At 47.8% G+C, this 13,134-nt stretch overlaps 1 protein-coding gene across 3 annotated transcripts in view; it reads left to right on the top strand.

The window, feature by feature from the left end:
* The window catches only part of gtpbp3 (GTP binding protein 3, mitochondrial), a 55,062-nt gene that overhangs the window by 28,444 nt on the left and 13,484 nt on the right, over positions 1–13,134 (top strand). For all 3 annotated transcript variants that reach the window (XM_038795114.1, XM_038795111.1, XM_038795112.1), the window contains exon 8: positions 4,537–4,718. In XM_038795114.1, coding sequence (XP_038651042.1) covers positions 4,537–4,718 — 182 coding nt within the window. The remainder of the gene's footprint in view (positions 1–4,536; positions 4,719–13,134) is intronic.

Raw genomic sequence — 13,134 nt, 5'->3', positions numbered from 1 at the left:
GTGGAGCGAGACCAATATGGCTGGTTCAATTCCCCTAGCCGCTGAGGTTATCTCTTTCTTTTTTTTAAACGTATTTTATTCCAAACTTATCCAAACAGTTGCAAAACATGAACGATCCGGTCAACATGCTCCCCATACAGCCAGCCTCTCCTTCAGATCCTCTATACTAGCAAACCTCTCTTCCAGGTATAGGTTCCTCACCGTCACTTTGACCTCCCTTGCCAGAGTCAGCGTATCCAACCTCACAACTGACCTGGGGCTCGACCTGTCCACCCTCGGCTCAAGCACACAATTAAAGCCTCCTCCTACGATCAACTGGTGCGTATCCAAATCCGGGATCACTGGCAGCAACCCTCTCATAAACCTTGTATTGTCCCAATTCGGTATATATACATTCACCAACACCACTGGCGTCCCCTCCCACTCAGAATCACATATCGCCCACCCGGGTCCCTCATTTCCTTTGCACTCACAAACCCCGTCTTCTTGCTCATCACGATGGCCACTTTGAGTCAAACCCCAAGACAAATACCGGACCCACCATCCCTTTCTCAGCCTGACCTGGTCGCTCATGCGGTGTGTCTCCTGCAGTAAGACCACTCCCTCCTTCAAACTCCTGAGCTGCGCAAAGACCCGAGATCTTTCCACCGGTCCATTGAGTCCTCGCACGTTCCATGTTAGAGGCCTTACCGGAGGCTTACGCCTCCATTCCCCTCTAGTGTCCGCTACCCTCCCCTTTCAGCTCTGCCCCCTCTAATTTCACCCTGTACCAGACCCATCCAAGATGGCCCCCTTTTCCATTGAAGTTTCTCCTGTTTTTAGGTAAAAGGAGCTCTTTTCTATGCCCTTGAGCAGGAGCTGCCCTGTGTGCGACCATTCATACCATGACCACCACCGGAAGTCATCCATGAAGCCTTCTTAACCTTACCCCTCGCCTGGAAATACGAAAAAAATGTTTTAATGTTGCTTCCTCCAACAGATGTGCCCTGTTTGCCACTGGTTCACTGTTACTGAAGTGAGATGCGAGAGACGCAACGTTAGAAGTCAGCACCTTCCTCTGACCACCTTCCTCTGACCCAGTTTGTAACGAACAGCTGTGTCGTGGAATAATCTTATCTATAAAACTATAAACCCAAGAGCTTCGTCCTGCTAAATGAAGATACATTGGGCGGCATCGTGGCACAGTGGTTAGCACTGCTGCCTCACAGCGCCAGGGACCCAGATATGATTCTGAACTTGGGTAACTGTGTGGAGTTTGCACGTTCTCCCCATGTTTGTGTGGGTTTCCTCCGGGTGCTCCGGTTTCCTCCCACAATCCAAAGATGTGCAGGTTAGGTGGACTGGCCATGCTAAATCGCCATTTAGGGAGGGGTTGCAGGAATAAGGTGGGAGATTGGGCCTCATAGGGTGGCCTTTCGAAGGGTCAATGCAGACTCGATCTGTCAAATGGCCTCTTTCTGCACTGTCGGGGTTCTGTGATTATATTCTGTTCTATGACTCTATGACCCTCTGGTTTAATCATTGCCAGTCAGCTTTCTCTCAAAGGGGAGAGCAGCCTATGGTCCTCGGGGACTAAGGGGACTTTAATACAGTGATTCAGCATACAGGGCGGAATTCAGAAAATTACAATCACCAGGGAAGTGGTACTGAACAAATTGTTGGAGCTGTGGGCTAATAAGTCCCCAGGTCCTAATGGATTACATCTTCAGGCATTAAAAGAAGTGGCTGGTGCGATCGTTGATACATTGGTTTTAATTTTCAAAAATGGTCTTGATTCGGGAAAGGTTCCATTAGATTGGAAAATTGTGAACATAACTCCTTTATTCAAGGAGGGAGACAGACCGAAAGCAGGAAACTACAGGCCAGTTAGCTTAATGTCTGTCTCAAGGAAAATGTTAGAAGCTATTTTCTGTTAAGATGTGCGGGTTAGGTGGATTGGCATACTAAATTGCCCCTTCGGGTGGGGCTGCAGGAATAGGTTTGGAGTTGTGGGGCGGGATTCTCCGCCAGAGGGATTCTCCTTTTTGCCGGCGCCGGGTGGGGGGGGGGGGGGGGAGGGGGTGGGGTTCATGACGGCATGGGGCTGCCCCACAATTGGAAACCACATTGACCGGCCGGCGTAATAGAGAATCCCGCCGGCGTGTCGGGGCAGAAATGTGGCGGGGTGGAGAATCCAGTCCGTGATCTTTCAAAGGGTTGGTGCAGAGTCGATTGGTCGAATGGCCTCCTTCTGCACTGTGGGGATTCTATGTTTCTATTATTGAAGATCTTAAAACAGGTCACTTGTAAAAATTCAGTGTAATCAGGCAGAGTCAGCATGGTTTTGTGAAAGGGAAATCAAATTTAACCAATCTTTTGGAGTTCTTTGAAGATGCAACTAAAGCTGTGGACAATGGGGAACCAGTGATTGTACTGTACTTAGATTTACAGACATTTGATAAGGTGCTTCATCAATGGTTATTGCGGAAAATAAAACCTTATGATCTAGCGGGGGATCATATTGGCATGGATAGAAGATTAGCTAGCTAACATAACCAGAGTAGGCACATATTCGTCTTTTTCTGGTAGTCAAGCTATAAGGAGTCTATGCCCTAGCGATCAGTTCTGGGGCGTCAACTGTTTACAATTTATATAAATGACTTGATTAGGGATTGAAGGGATGGTTTCTAAATTTGCTGATGATACAAAGATAGATAGATAGGAAAGTAAGTTGTGAAGAGGACGTAAGGAGGCTTCAAAGGGGCATAAATAGATTGAGTGGGAAAAGTCGTTAATAGACTGGCACAGTGGTTAGCAATGCTGCCTTACACATTAGGGTCCCGGGTTCAATTCTGACCTTGGGTGAGTGTGTTGAGTTTGCACATTCGCCCCCTGTCTGATTGGGTTTTCTCCAGGTTCTCTGGTTACCTCCCATAGTCCAGAGATGTGTAGGTTAGGTGAATTGGCCATGCTAAATTTCCCCTTAGAATCCAAAGGTTAGGTGGGGTTACGGGGTTAGGGCGGGGGAGTGGGCCTAGGTCGGGTGCTCTTTCAGAGGGCGAGTGCAAACTCGATGGGCCGAATGGCCATCTTCTGCACTGTAGGGATTCTGTGTACCAAATCTATGTAAAAGATTTGTCAAATGTAGTATTATGTGGGAAAATGTGAAATGGTCCATTTTGGTAGGAAAAGTGGAAAAGAAGCATATTATCTCAATGGTGAGAGATGGCAGAATTCTGAGGTGTTGAAGGATCTGGGTGTCCTGTGCGTGAATCACAAAAGACCAGTATACAGGTACAGCAAGTAATTAGACAAGCTAATAGATTGTTATTATTTATTGTCAGGGGAATTGAATACAAAAGTAGGGAGGTAATGCTTCAGTTGTACAGGGCATTTGTAAGACCACATCTGGATTACTGTGTACAGTATTGGTCTCCTTATTGAAGGAACTGCATTGGAAGCACTTCTCTGAAGGTTCACTGGACCGACATCTGGAATGGGAAGGCTACATTAAGTGAAAAGATTGGCGAGGCTTGTTTCCATTGGAGTTTGGAAGAGTGAGAGGCAACTTGATTGAAACATATAAGATCCTGAGGGGCCATGACAGAGTGGATGTGGAGATGATGCTTCTTCGTGTGGGAGAATTTAGAACGAGGGGTCAGTGTTGTAAAAAGAAGGGGTTGCCCATTTAAGACAGAGAATTAGGAGATTTATTTCTCTTGAGGGCCGTGAATTTTTGGAAGTCTTCCACAAAACGGCAGTGGAAGCAGAGTATTGGGGGTGAAAGGTTATCGGGAATAGGTGGGAATGTGGATCATAGAATCATAGAATTTACAGTGCAGAAGGAGGCCATTCGGCCCATCGAGTCTGCACCGGCCCTTGGAAAGAGCACCTTACCTAAGTCCACACCTCCATCCTTTCCACGTAACCCACAAACCTGACCTGGAAACAAAGGGGCAATTTATCATGACAAATCCACCTACCCTGCACATCTATGGAGTTGAGGTACAATCAGATCAGCCCTGATCTTATTGAATGGCAGAGCAGGCTCGAGGGGCCGAGTGGCCTACTCCTGCTCCTAGTTCTTATGTTCGTATTCCTTTTTAGTTTGACAGTTCCATTACATCCATCAGCCATTCTTGTAGCTTCTGAGAACGGGTTGAAGATAGCAACTGTGTTGCTTAATTCATATTTCTGTACATAATGGGCGGGATTCTCTGTCCCACCGGCAGGCCAATGGGGTTTCCCACTGTGGGCAGCCCCACGCTGTCAGGAATTCCCCGGGCTGCCGGCGCAACGGAGAAACCCGACAGCGGGGAATCCAGCCCCGGGAATTTGACATGATATTTACATTTCCTTCTCCAAAATAGGACGGTGGGTCCCCATTTCAGCTTTGGTCTAATTCTTGTTCCTTGTAAATTTAAGTTGATTTTCCACAGTTCCCCATTATCAAAAGCGACTACAATGTACAAAATTTAATGATTTATTTCTTAGCAAATCCCAGCTTGAGCATGTGCTTATTTATCGATGAGTACTGGATCTACTTACTTCCTATAGGTCATCGCAGCTGCAGGAACTGATGAGAAGTGTGAACTGGCCGTGCAGAAAGGTGCTGCGGTGGCTATCAATTATACAACAAAGAGCGTGAAGGAGGAGGTGAAGAAACTGACAGCAGACAAAGGGGTGAATGTGGTACTGGATACCGTTGGAGGAGATATATTCAAAGAAGCTTTCAGCAGGTATTTCAATCGCTGGCGCGTGCCATTGACTATTAAATCCATCAAAGTGTAGCGGGTCTGAACGTTGAGACACAGGCTGCAATCCTAAATCTGCTAACTTCTCCATCTCAGCTGAAGGAAGCAATCTTGCAGACTCCATGCTCCTTGTCATCAAGGGTTGAAGTAGGTCATAAGGGAACTGAACACTCTGGAGACTCCAATGGATTGCTATGCATGTCCTAACCTTGATAAGTCAGCTAAATGATAGAGGGAGAAAGAAATAACCTGGAATCAGGTTATACCTGTCACTGTTCTTCTTGGATTTTGTGTGGTTTGGGGATTTGACAAGGTGAGTATATGTTGGCAGGGTGGGTGAGGATTTTTTGCCCTTGTAGAGCAGCAGGTACCTTGAATAATGCTTGGGTCACTGTCTGTGTGGAGTCTGCACATCCTCCCCGTGTGTGCGTGGGTTTCTTCCCATAGTCCAAAGATGTGCAGGTTAGGTGGATTAGCCATGATAAATTGCCCTTAGTGTCCAAAATTGCCCTTAGTGTTGGGTGGGGTTAGTGGGTTATGGGGATAGGGTGGAGGTGTTGATCTTGCGTAGGGTGCTCTTTCCAAGAGCTGGTGCAGACTCGATGGGCCAAATGGCCTCCATCAGCACTGTAAATTCTATGATAAATCTATGATATTAAAACTGCCTGTGATATGCCGCAGATCTGAGCTTCTGATTGTGAGGTTTAGAGAGGGTGAGAATATGGGCCTCATTGTTACAAGTGATGCTTCGGGTGAATATGTAGATGCGTTTAAGGAGATGCTTGATAAGTAGACCTGGGAGAAAGAAACAGAAGGAAATGCTGATGAGTGCAGTGAAGATCATTCGTATAAGGCTCATGTGGGGCAGAAAGGACCTAGCGGCCCTGTTTCTGTGTTGTAAATCTTTTGTGAAATAAAAAATAACGTCCCTCACCTTGATCAGCAAAATACTTGGGAATTAAGCACCCCACTGGACATCGCCATGAACTTTTGACAAGATTGGAGTGCTTCAATACTTTGTCAGAATATCTCTCACTCCAACAGCTAATATTGGGTGGGTATACCCATCTACTCAAATCTGCAACTGAGCCAGTCTGAAATATCACCAGCCATTGAAGTGAATGGACTCAGCTCAGTGTGTAATATATGCTACGTTATTGGAGCTGCTCAGAGACCAGAAATGGGGTGTCAGCATAGCAGGCTAAACTTGGCAATTAAACGATCAACATGGGTGGGAAGTTTTTTGAAATTAATAATACAGTTGAGGGATATGGTTCAGTGTGCGGTCCTTTCTTTTCCTTCAAGTTGTGTTCTAACTTGCACCAAATCCCATTCACCGATCACCCCGATACTAGCTCCCATTAAACAATGCCTCGATTTTAAAACTCTCATCCTTGCTTCCATGGCCTGGCACCTCTCATCTCGGTAAACTCCTCCTGCCCGACAATCATCCCAAGATATCTGCGCTCCTCTAATCCGGGCCTCTTAACCATTTCTTGTTTTAATTGCTCCATTAGTGTCTTCAGCTGCCTCGCTCCCTAGCTCTGGAATTCTCTCCCAAAGCATCTCTGCACCTTCACCTCTCTTTCTTTCTTTAAGATGCTCCTTCAAATATTTTTGACAAAGCTTTTGGTCATCTGCCTTAATAGCTCAGCAAGTGGTGGTGTCATAATTTATTTATAATACATCTGTCAATCTGACTGTATACATAGCCCCGGGACCATGCACCTCCCTCTCCTCGCCAAATCCCCGCCCCACATCCCGTATCTGTGCCACCCCAAGGGTTCTGTGGGACTATGTGATGGAATGGCCAGCTCACATGTGGGGATCACTCAGGTGGATGGTGGAAAGTGCTACAGTGGGCAGGAGTCAGACTTTGTCATCGCAGAGCAGGTCGTCATCACCCTCCATCCCATGGACCAGACATGCTGTCACTGCCAACCTCGGGCCCACACCCCATGGTGAGGCAGGTAGGAATTACAGAGGGGGTTGCAGGTTGGCTGGTGTTGGTGGTGTAGGAAGGGAGGCTATGGGAAGGGATGGGCTGGGATGTTTGTGCTGTAGGCCTGGCCCGCTAGTCAGCGAACCTGGAGGCAATTAGAACATTACATGTGCACCAGCCCTGGCGCATGTGTTGTCCGGCCTCTGTGCCTTCTTGGGCCCCATGCCCTGTCCATCCTGACCCCCCTCTGCATCCCTCTCTTCAGATGAGGCCTGCCATTCATTCCCCTCCTCCAGCATGTCGTCCCTCTCCTGTGCAATGTTGTGGAGGGCGCTGCAGGCCAACGCGATGTGGGAGACTCTGCTAACTCTATACTGGGGGCCTCTGAGTGGTCCAGGCACTTGAATCTCGTCTTCAGGTTGTCAATGCACCGCTCGATTACGCACCTGATCGTGGCATGGGCCTCCATGTACTGGGTCTCCATGTCAGTCTGTAGCCTCTAGATAGGTGTCATCAGCCACACCTGCACCGGATAACTCACCCGGGGGTGCGCCTTGCAGGTGACCAGGAACCATCGGGTGTGAAGGCATCATGCACACTGCCTGGGGAATGGGTGCAGACATGCATGACGTGTTGCACATTCATCGCGTAGAACCCCATTTGGTTTGTAAAGACAGGCCGTCATGAGCCGGTGCTTGTAGAGGGACTTGCATCGTAGGGGGGCATGGCAGCACAGTGGTTAGGACAGTTGCTTCACAGCACCAGGGTCCCAGGTCACTGTCTGTGTGGAGTCTGCACGTTCTCCCCGTGTGTGTGTGGGTTTCCTCCGGGTGCTTCGGTTTCCTCCCACAGTTCAAAGATGTGCGGGTTAGGTGGATTGGCCACGCCAAATTTCCCCATAGTCTCCAAAGGTTAGGTGGGGTTACTGGGTTACGTGGAAAGGATGGAGGTGTGGGCTTAGGTAGGGTGCTCTTCCCAAGGGCCGGTGCAGACTCGATGGGCCGAATGGCCTCCTTCTGCACTGTAAATTCTATGATCACCACATGGACCTGGCATCCTGATGATGGCGGCGGTACACTGCCTGGGCATCCTTGTGGGTTTGGTCCACATTAAATTTGATATATTGTGCCAAGGGGCATACGGGGTCTCTAACAGGGCAGATGTGGTGTCCACAACGCAGACCTCGTTGGCATAAACGTTCAGGGTGACCGTCACCTTGATGGCCACTGGGAGCGGGTGTCCTCCCCCATACTCTCCAGGTGCGCCATGAACTGGCAGATATGTCGCACTGTCTCCCTGCTCAACTGCAGACGTCGACGGCATGCCCGGTCCGACAAGTCCACGGATGGCAAGTGCTGCCAGTACACATGAGGCCTGATGCGGTGCCCCCTTCCCATCTCCTCCTTGGCCTGTTGGGTAGCCGGCTTTCCATCCTCACCGGCTGGCTCCTGTTCCCCTGGGGCAGGCTCTACTGCTGCAGATTTCTCCCCGAGCAGCTCCTGCTTGTGTGTCCCCCAGGGCTGCAGCGGCTAGGATGATGGCCACCATTCCTGGTTAGATTCAGAGTCCCATTATCTGTAGGGGGTGAAAGGCAGATGTGTTAGCATTGTACATAACCCCTTTCCTAACCAGGTCCAACGGGCTACACGGTGGTCCCGGCCTACACTGCAACCCCTGTCCCCACATGCCTTTTCCCCATCCCTCCCCATATCCACCCCCAGCCGTTCCCCTGGCATTCTGCCCTCCCCACTGCACCCCTGGCCCCTGCATCCGGCCCTGCCAGCAGCGGTACTGGTGGCTGGTGCTACCCATCCAGTGATATGCTCTGCGGCTCCTGTCCAGCGCCCTCCTGTAAGGGTTACCGTGGGCGTGGCTCTTGGGTGGGCCATGTGATGCCCTGCTGACAAGTGACATCCAGTTGTGGGTGGGGGCTGGTTGGGTGGAGGAAGGGGTTGCGGTGGTTGGTGGGGTGGCGATGGGGTGGAGGGTGGGTGCACCCACAGCCGGTGTCACTCTGCGTAACCATGGGCCACGGTGGGCGTTCAGTGGGGTCCACAGCAAGATGGCTGCCTTGCAGGCGTGGCAATGGTGGTCTGTGCCTCGACATCGCCCTGGACCTGGGGGTCACCCATCCCCGGTCATCTTCCATCACCCCGCTACACCCTGGCAAATGCTGCCACTCCCCCCCCCCCCCCCCCGGCCCACTCACCAGCCAGCGGCAGGACTGGAAGCCTATGGTCGTGTCTCTGAGAACATATTCTACCTCTTGTCTCGCTCAGCAGCCACGGCACCTGTTTCCTGATCTTTAAACCCAGAAGTGAAACTGGCAGTCGGTAATTCCTCCTGTTAGACGCAGGCCATCGTGGGAGCCCCAGAGAATGCCGGGTCATACTTGTTAATGATATGCTAATGGTGTTTACTGTATGCACGGAGTAGATCGCTATGACGCCGCTGCCGAGGCACCGGAGCATGGCATTCCGCCGGGCGCCCAACGCCGGCCACAATTTGCAGCTTGCGTGATTTTCCAGCCAATCGTGTTTCCCGATTCCACACCGGCCGACAGAGAACCCGCACAATGTATATATCCTTCTCTTACTAGTTTGCATTTTTGACACAGTGAGGATATAGCAGGGCCTATCCTGTGTCTTAAGCTAGGTGCAACGCGCAGACGGAGCAGTATTTTAAGTTGGGTCCCCTTTGTTTTATTACATATTGAGATTCTATTGGCATTCTCCCAGTTCTTGCCCCGGGTCTCCTCGTCAATCTTCACTGCAAGGTCTTTTTCCCAAGACCGCAGAGTCTATCGTGCATCTGTGCAGGACCAAGAACATCATGTGTCATAAAACTTGCTAATTAATTGCTTTGGTTCCGTAGATAACAAGATTTTTTCTACTGGGGAAACACTAGCATCATGTTGCAGAGATGTCTTATTTAGAATTAGAGCTCTAAGTTATAGAAGTTGTAGATATCCGAAAAAGGAATATCGCAGGACATCATGTTGTTGACACAGTTACTCAAAAAGAGAACAAGGAAGCACTCCTAAACATGTCCATGAGCCGAATAAGTCTCCTATCCTTCCAAATATCAAAAGCACAGTCTGTAAGACCTGGTAGGAAATCTGGGTTACTCTGAATGGGAGAGAGAGCAGAAGTTAAATCTATCTTCAATCTCACGGACCATCCTCCAAGCTCTGTGTTGATGTGTATTTGGATTCTCACACTTGTTCGGCACAGTCCTAAAATCCCGAGGAAACAACAGACTAATTCATGCATCTTAATATTTGGACCTCAGATCTCCCTTTGAACTAGGAAGGTGCAATTTAGTCAATTTTAAGCGAGGCCTCTTTTTATTCCATATGAAGGAGTTAAACACCCCATTAATTTCCTTTAAGATCTTAACAGGGAGCAAGATTGATAGCATCCATAAAGGACATAACAACCTAGATAACACAGTCATCTCAATCAGTGCTGTCCAACCCAGCCACGATATCGGTAAGGAGAACCAACGATGTAGGTCCCACTTTATAGACAAGAGTAGGGGGGAATGTTTGCGTTATGTAACTGCTGAAATGAAGGGGTAATAGAAATACCCAAATAAGAATACACCAAGGGGGACAATCTAAAGGCAGTGATAGCAAGGGTGGGAAGCCTCCCAGAGTCAGAGCCTTTGATTTTATAGGAACAGACAAGTTTGACTCAGACGTGCTATTAGGTTGCTCACCACCACTAGACAACCTAAACACCAAAGGATTCTGTCTAATTGCCTCCACCAGGGGTTCAATAGATACTGCAAACAATAACAGGAAGAATGGACAACCCTGACCAGACACTTACTGAAGACCAAAATGATCAGATCTATAACTGTTAGTAAGAAAATGCTGCCAGAGGATTTTTATAAAGCACTTGTCTCCACAAACTCCCCTCACAGACCAAACCTATTCAACATGTAGAATAAATAATTCCACTCCACTGGTCAAAAGCTTTCCCTGCATCTAATGCGATCACTAAGCTGTCTATCATCTTTTTGAAGATCTGGATAATATTTAATCTCCTAACATTGTTACATGAATTTCAGCACTTTAGGAACCCAGTTTGATCACCCCGGATAATCAGGGAGAGGATTTTTTTCTGGATACAAAGTCAGTATTTTAGACAACACTTTCAAGTCTACATTCCAGAATGAAATCAGCCTATCGGATACAAGCGTTCTTGCCTTCCTTCAAAATTAAGTAGATATTCACCTCTCGAAGTGACTGAGGCAGCAGGCCTTCTTCAAATGAATGATTATACAGACCAATCAGAGGATCTATTAGCAAGTCTTTAAAGTCTTTATAAAATTCACTCTCAAAACCATCAGACCTTTGTAAACTGAAGATCCTTCGAGGCAAATACCACTTTCCCCCTCAGAAATAGGAGCATTTAGGGCAGCAAGGTGGTGCAGTGGTTAGCACTGCTGCTTCATGGCGCCGAATTCCCAGGTTCGATCCCGGCTCTGGGTCACTGTCCGCATGGAGTTTGCACATTCTCCCCGTGTTTGCGTGGGTTTCACCCCCACAACCCAAAGATGTGCAGGGTAGGTGGATTGGCCACGAAATTGCCACTTAATTGGAAAAAATGAACTGAGTACTCTAAATTTATATTTAAAATGGGAGCATTTGGGGTTGACCTTTGGCCTCAGAAATTGTTGGGAATTTAAAGGAAGAGAAAAAACACTCCAATATGTACAAGTGCATCCCCCGACTGACCTGTTTTATATAAATTGGCATATAAGCTTTTCAACGCAGTATTAATATCCCCTACCTTAATCAAACTATTACCCTTGGAATCTAATAGAGGAAATTGCCTAGTGTTCACCACCTTCTTCGTAAGGAAAGTCAAATATTGACTCTGTTCATTTCCAAACATATAGGTTTTGTTTGGCAAACTTTATACCCTCAACACATTGAGTCAGCACGGTGCCCACTGCCGTTCAGATTGCATTAATCTCTTTCAGCATTAAATGACTCCGATTCCTACCATATTCCCTCTCTCTTTCGGCCAATTTTACTTCAAGAAGTGCGACATGGTGGCGCAGTGGTTAGCACTGTGGACCTTGGTTCGATCCCCGTCCCGGATCACTGTCCGTGTGGAGTTTGCACATTCTCCCCGTGTCTGCGAGGGTCCCACCCCCACAACTGAAAGATGTGCAGGCTAGGTGGATCGGCCACGCTAAATTGCCCCTTATTTGAAAAAAAAAAGATTTGGGTACTCTAAATTTATTTTTAAAAATTAAAATTCCAAGAAAACTGGGGCATGATCGGAGACTACAATACTAGCTGAAGAGCTAAATGTAATAATATCTTGGGCATGAAAAAGTAATCAATTCTAGTATTACATGGTGGGGAGCGGAAAAGAAGATGAACTGTTTATCTTTGCGATATAATGTTCTCCAAACATGCTAGTGCCCCCTATCCTTGCATACCGATGCTAATGCCTTTGTCTATAGAATGGGAGGATTCGTGGTGAGGGACGTTTGTCCATCAAAGGATTGAGATGACAGGTAAGTCCCACCAATGAAGGAATTTATTGAAGCTAATTTGGCAAAATCCATAAAGATCAGTTACAAAATCAGGAGAGTGGTTTTCTGGATCATAGACATTCATTATCCCCATGCAGCACCCCCTTAACAATTACATACTCTCTCCCCCCCCCCCCCTCATCCTTCCCACAGTTCTCGAGTCTAAAAGGCATTGTCTTATTAACTAAAATTGCAACCTGGGGTGGCACGGTGGTGCAGTGTTTAGCACTGCTGCTTCACAGAGCCGAGGACCCGGGTTCAATCCCGGCCCTGGGTCACTGTCTGTGTGGTGTTTGCACATTCTCCCTGTGTCTGCTTGGGTTTCACCTCCACAACCTAAAGATGTGCAGGGTAAGTGGATTGGGCACGCTAAATTGCCCCTTCATTGGAGAAAAAAAAATTGGGCGCTCTAAATTTATTTAAAAAAATAAAATAAAATAAAATTGCAACCCCTCTGGCTACTAGTTGAGAATGAGAAAATGATCACCTGTCCTACGTAGTCCAGCTTCAATTTCTGGTGCTCCCTGTCATCTAAACAAGTTTCCTTTTTAAGGAAAAACAGAATCTTTTTTCTTTTGATAGGATGATGATGTGTCCCCTGGTAAATTCTCGGGGCCGGGTTTCACAGTAGCTGCTGCCATTGCTTACTCGGCCAAAGGGAATATAGGATATTGACACAGAAAATGACTCACCAACCACAGATTTTCTTTCCCCGCTTGGGTGTGCACCAAACCATACTTCCCCCATCTCTAGCCATACCAGAAGCACCAGTGACACATTATGAAGACATGAGACTTGTCTGTACCCTTATAGGATTAACAATTCTTTAGCCCCAAAATAATAAAACAACCAAAGCCAGTAGCTCTTGAGGGGTTATCTTCACCGAGTGTGAGGCCCTGTAGG

Source organism: Scyliorhinus canicula, chromosome 4, assembly GCF_902713615.1.
Source record: "Scyliorhinus canicula chromosome 4, sScyCan1.1, whole genome shotgun sequence".
Taxonomy (NCBI): Eukaryota; Metazoa; Chordata; class Chondrichthyes; order Carcharhiniformes; family Scyliorhinidae; genus Scyliorhinus; species Scyliorhinus canicula.
This window is presented reverse-complemented; position numbering and strand designations above follow the sequence as displayed.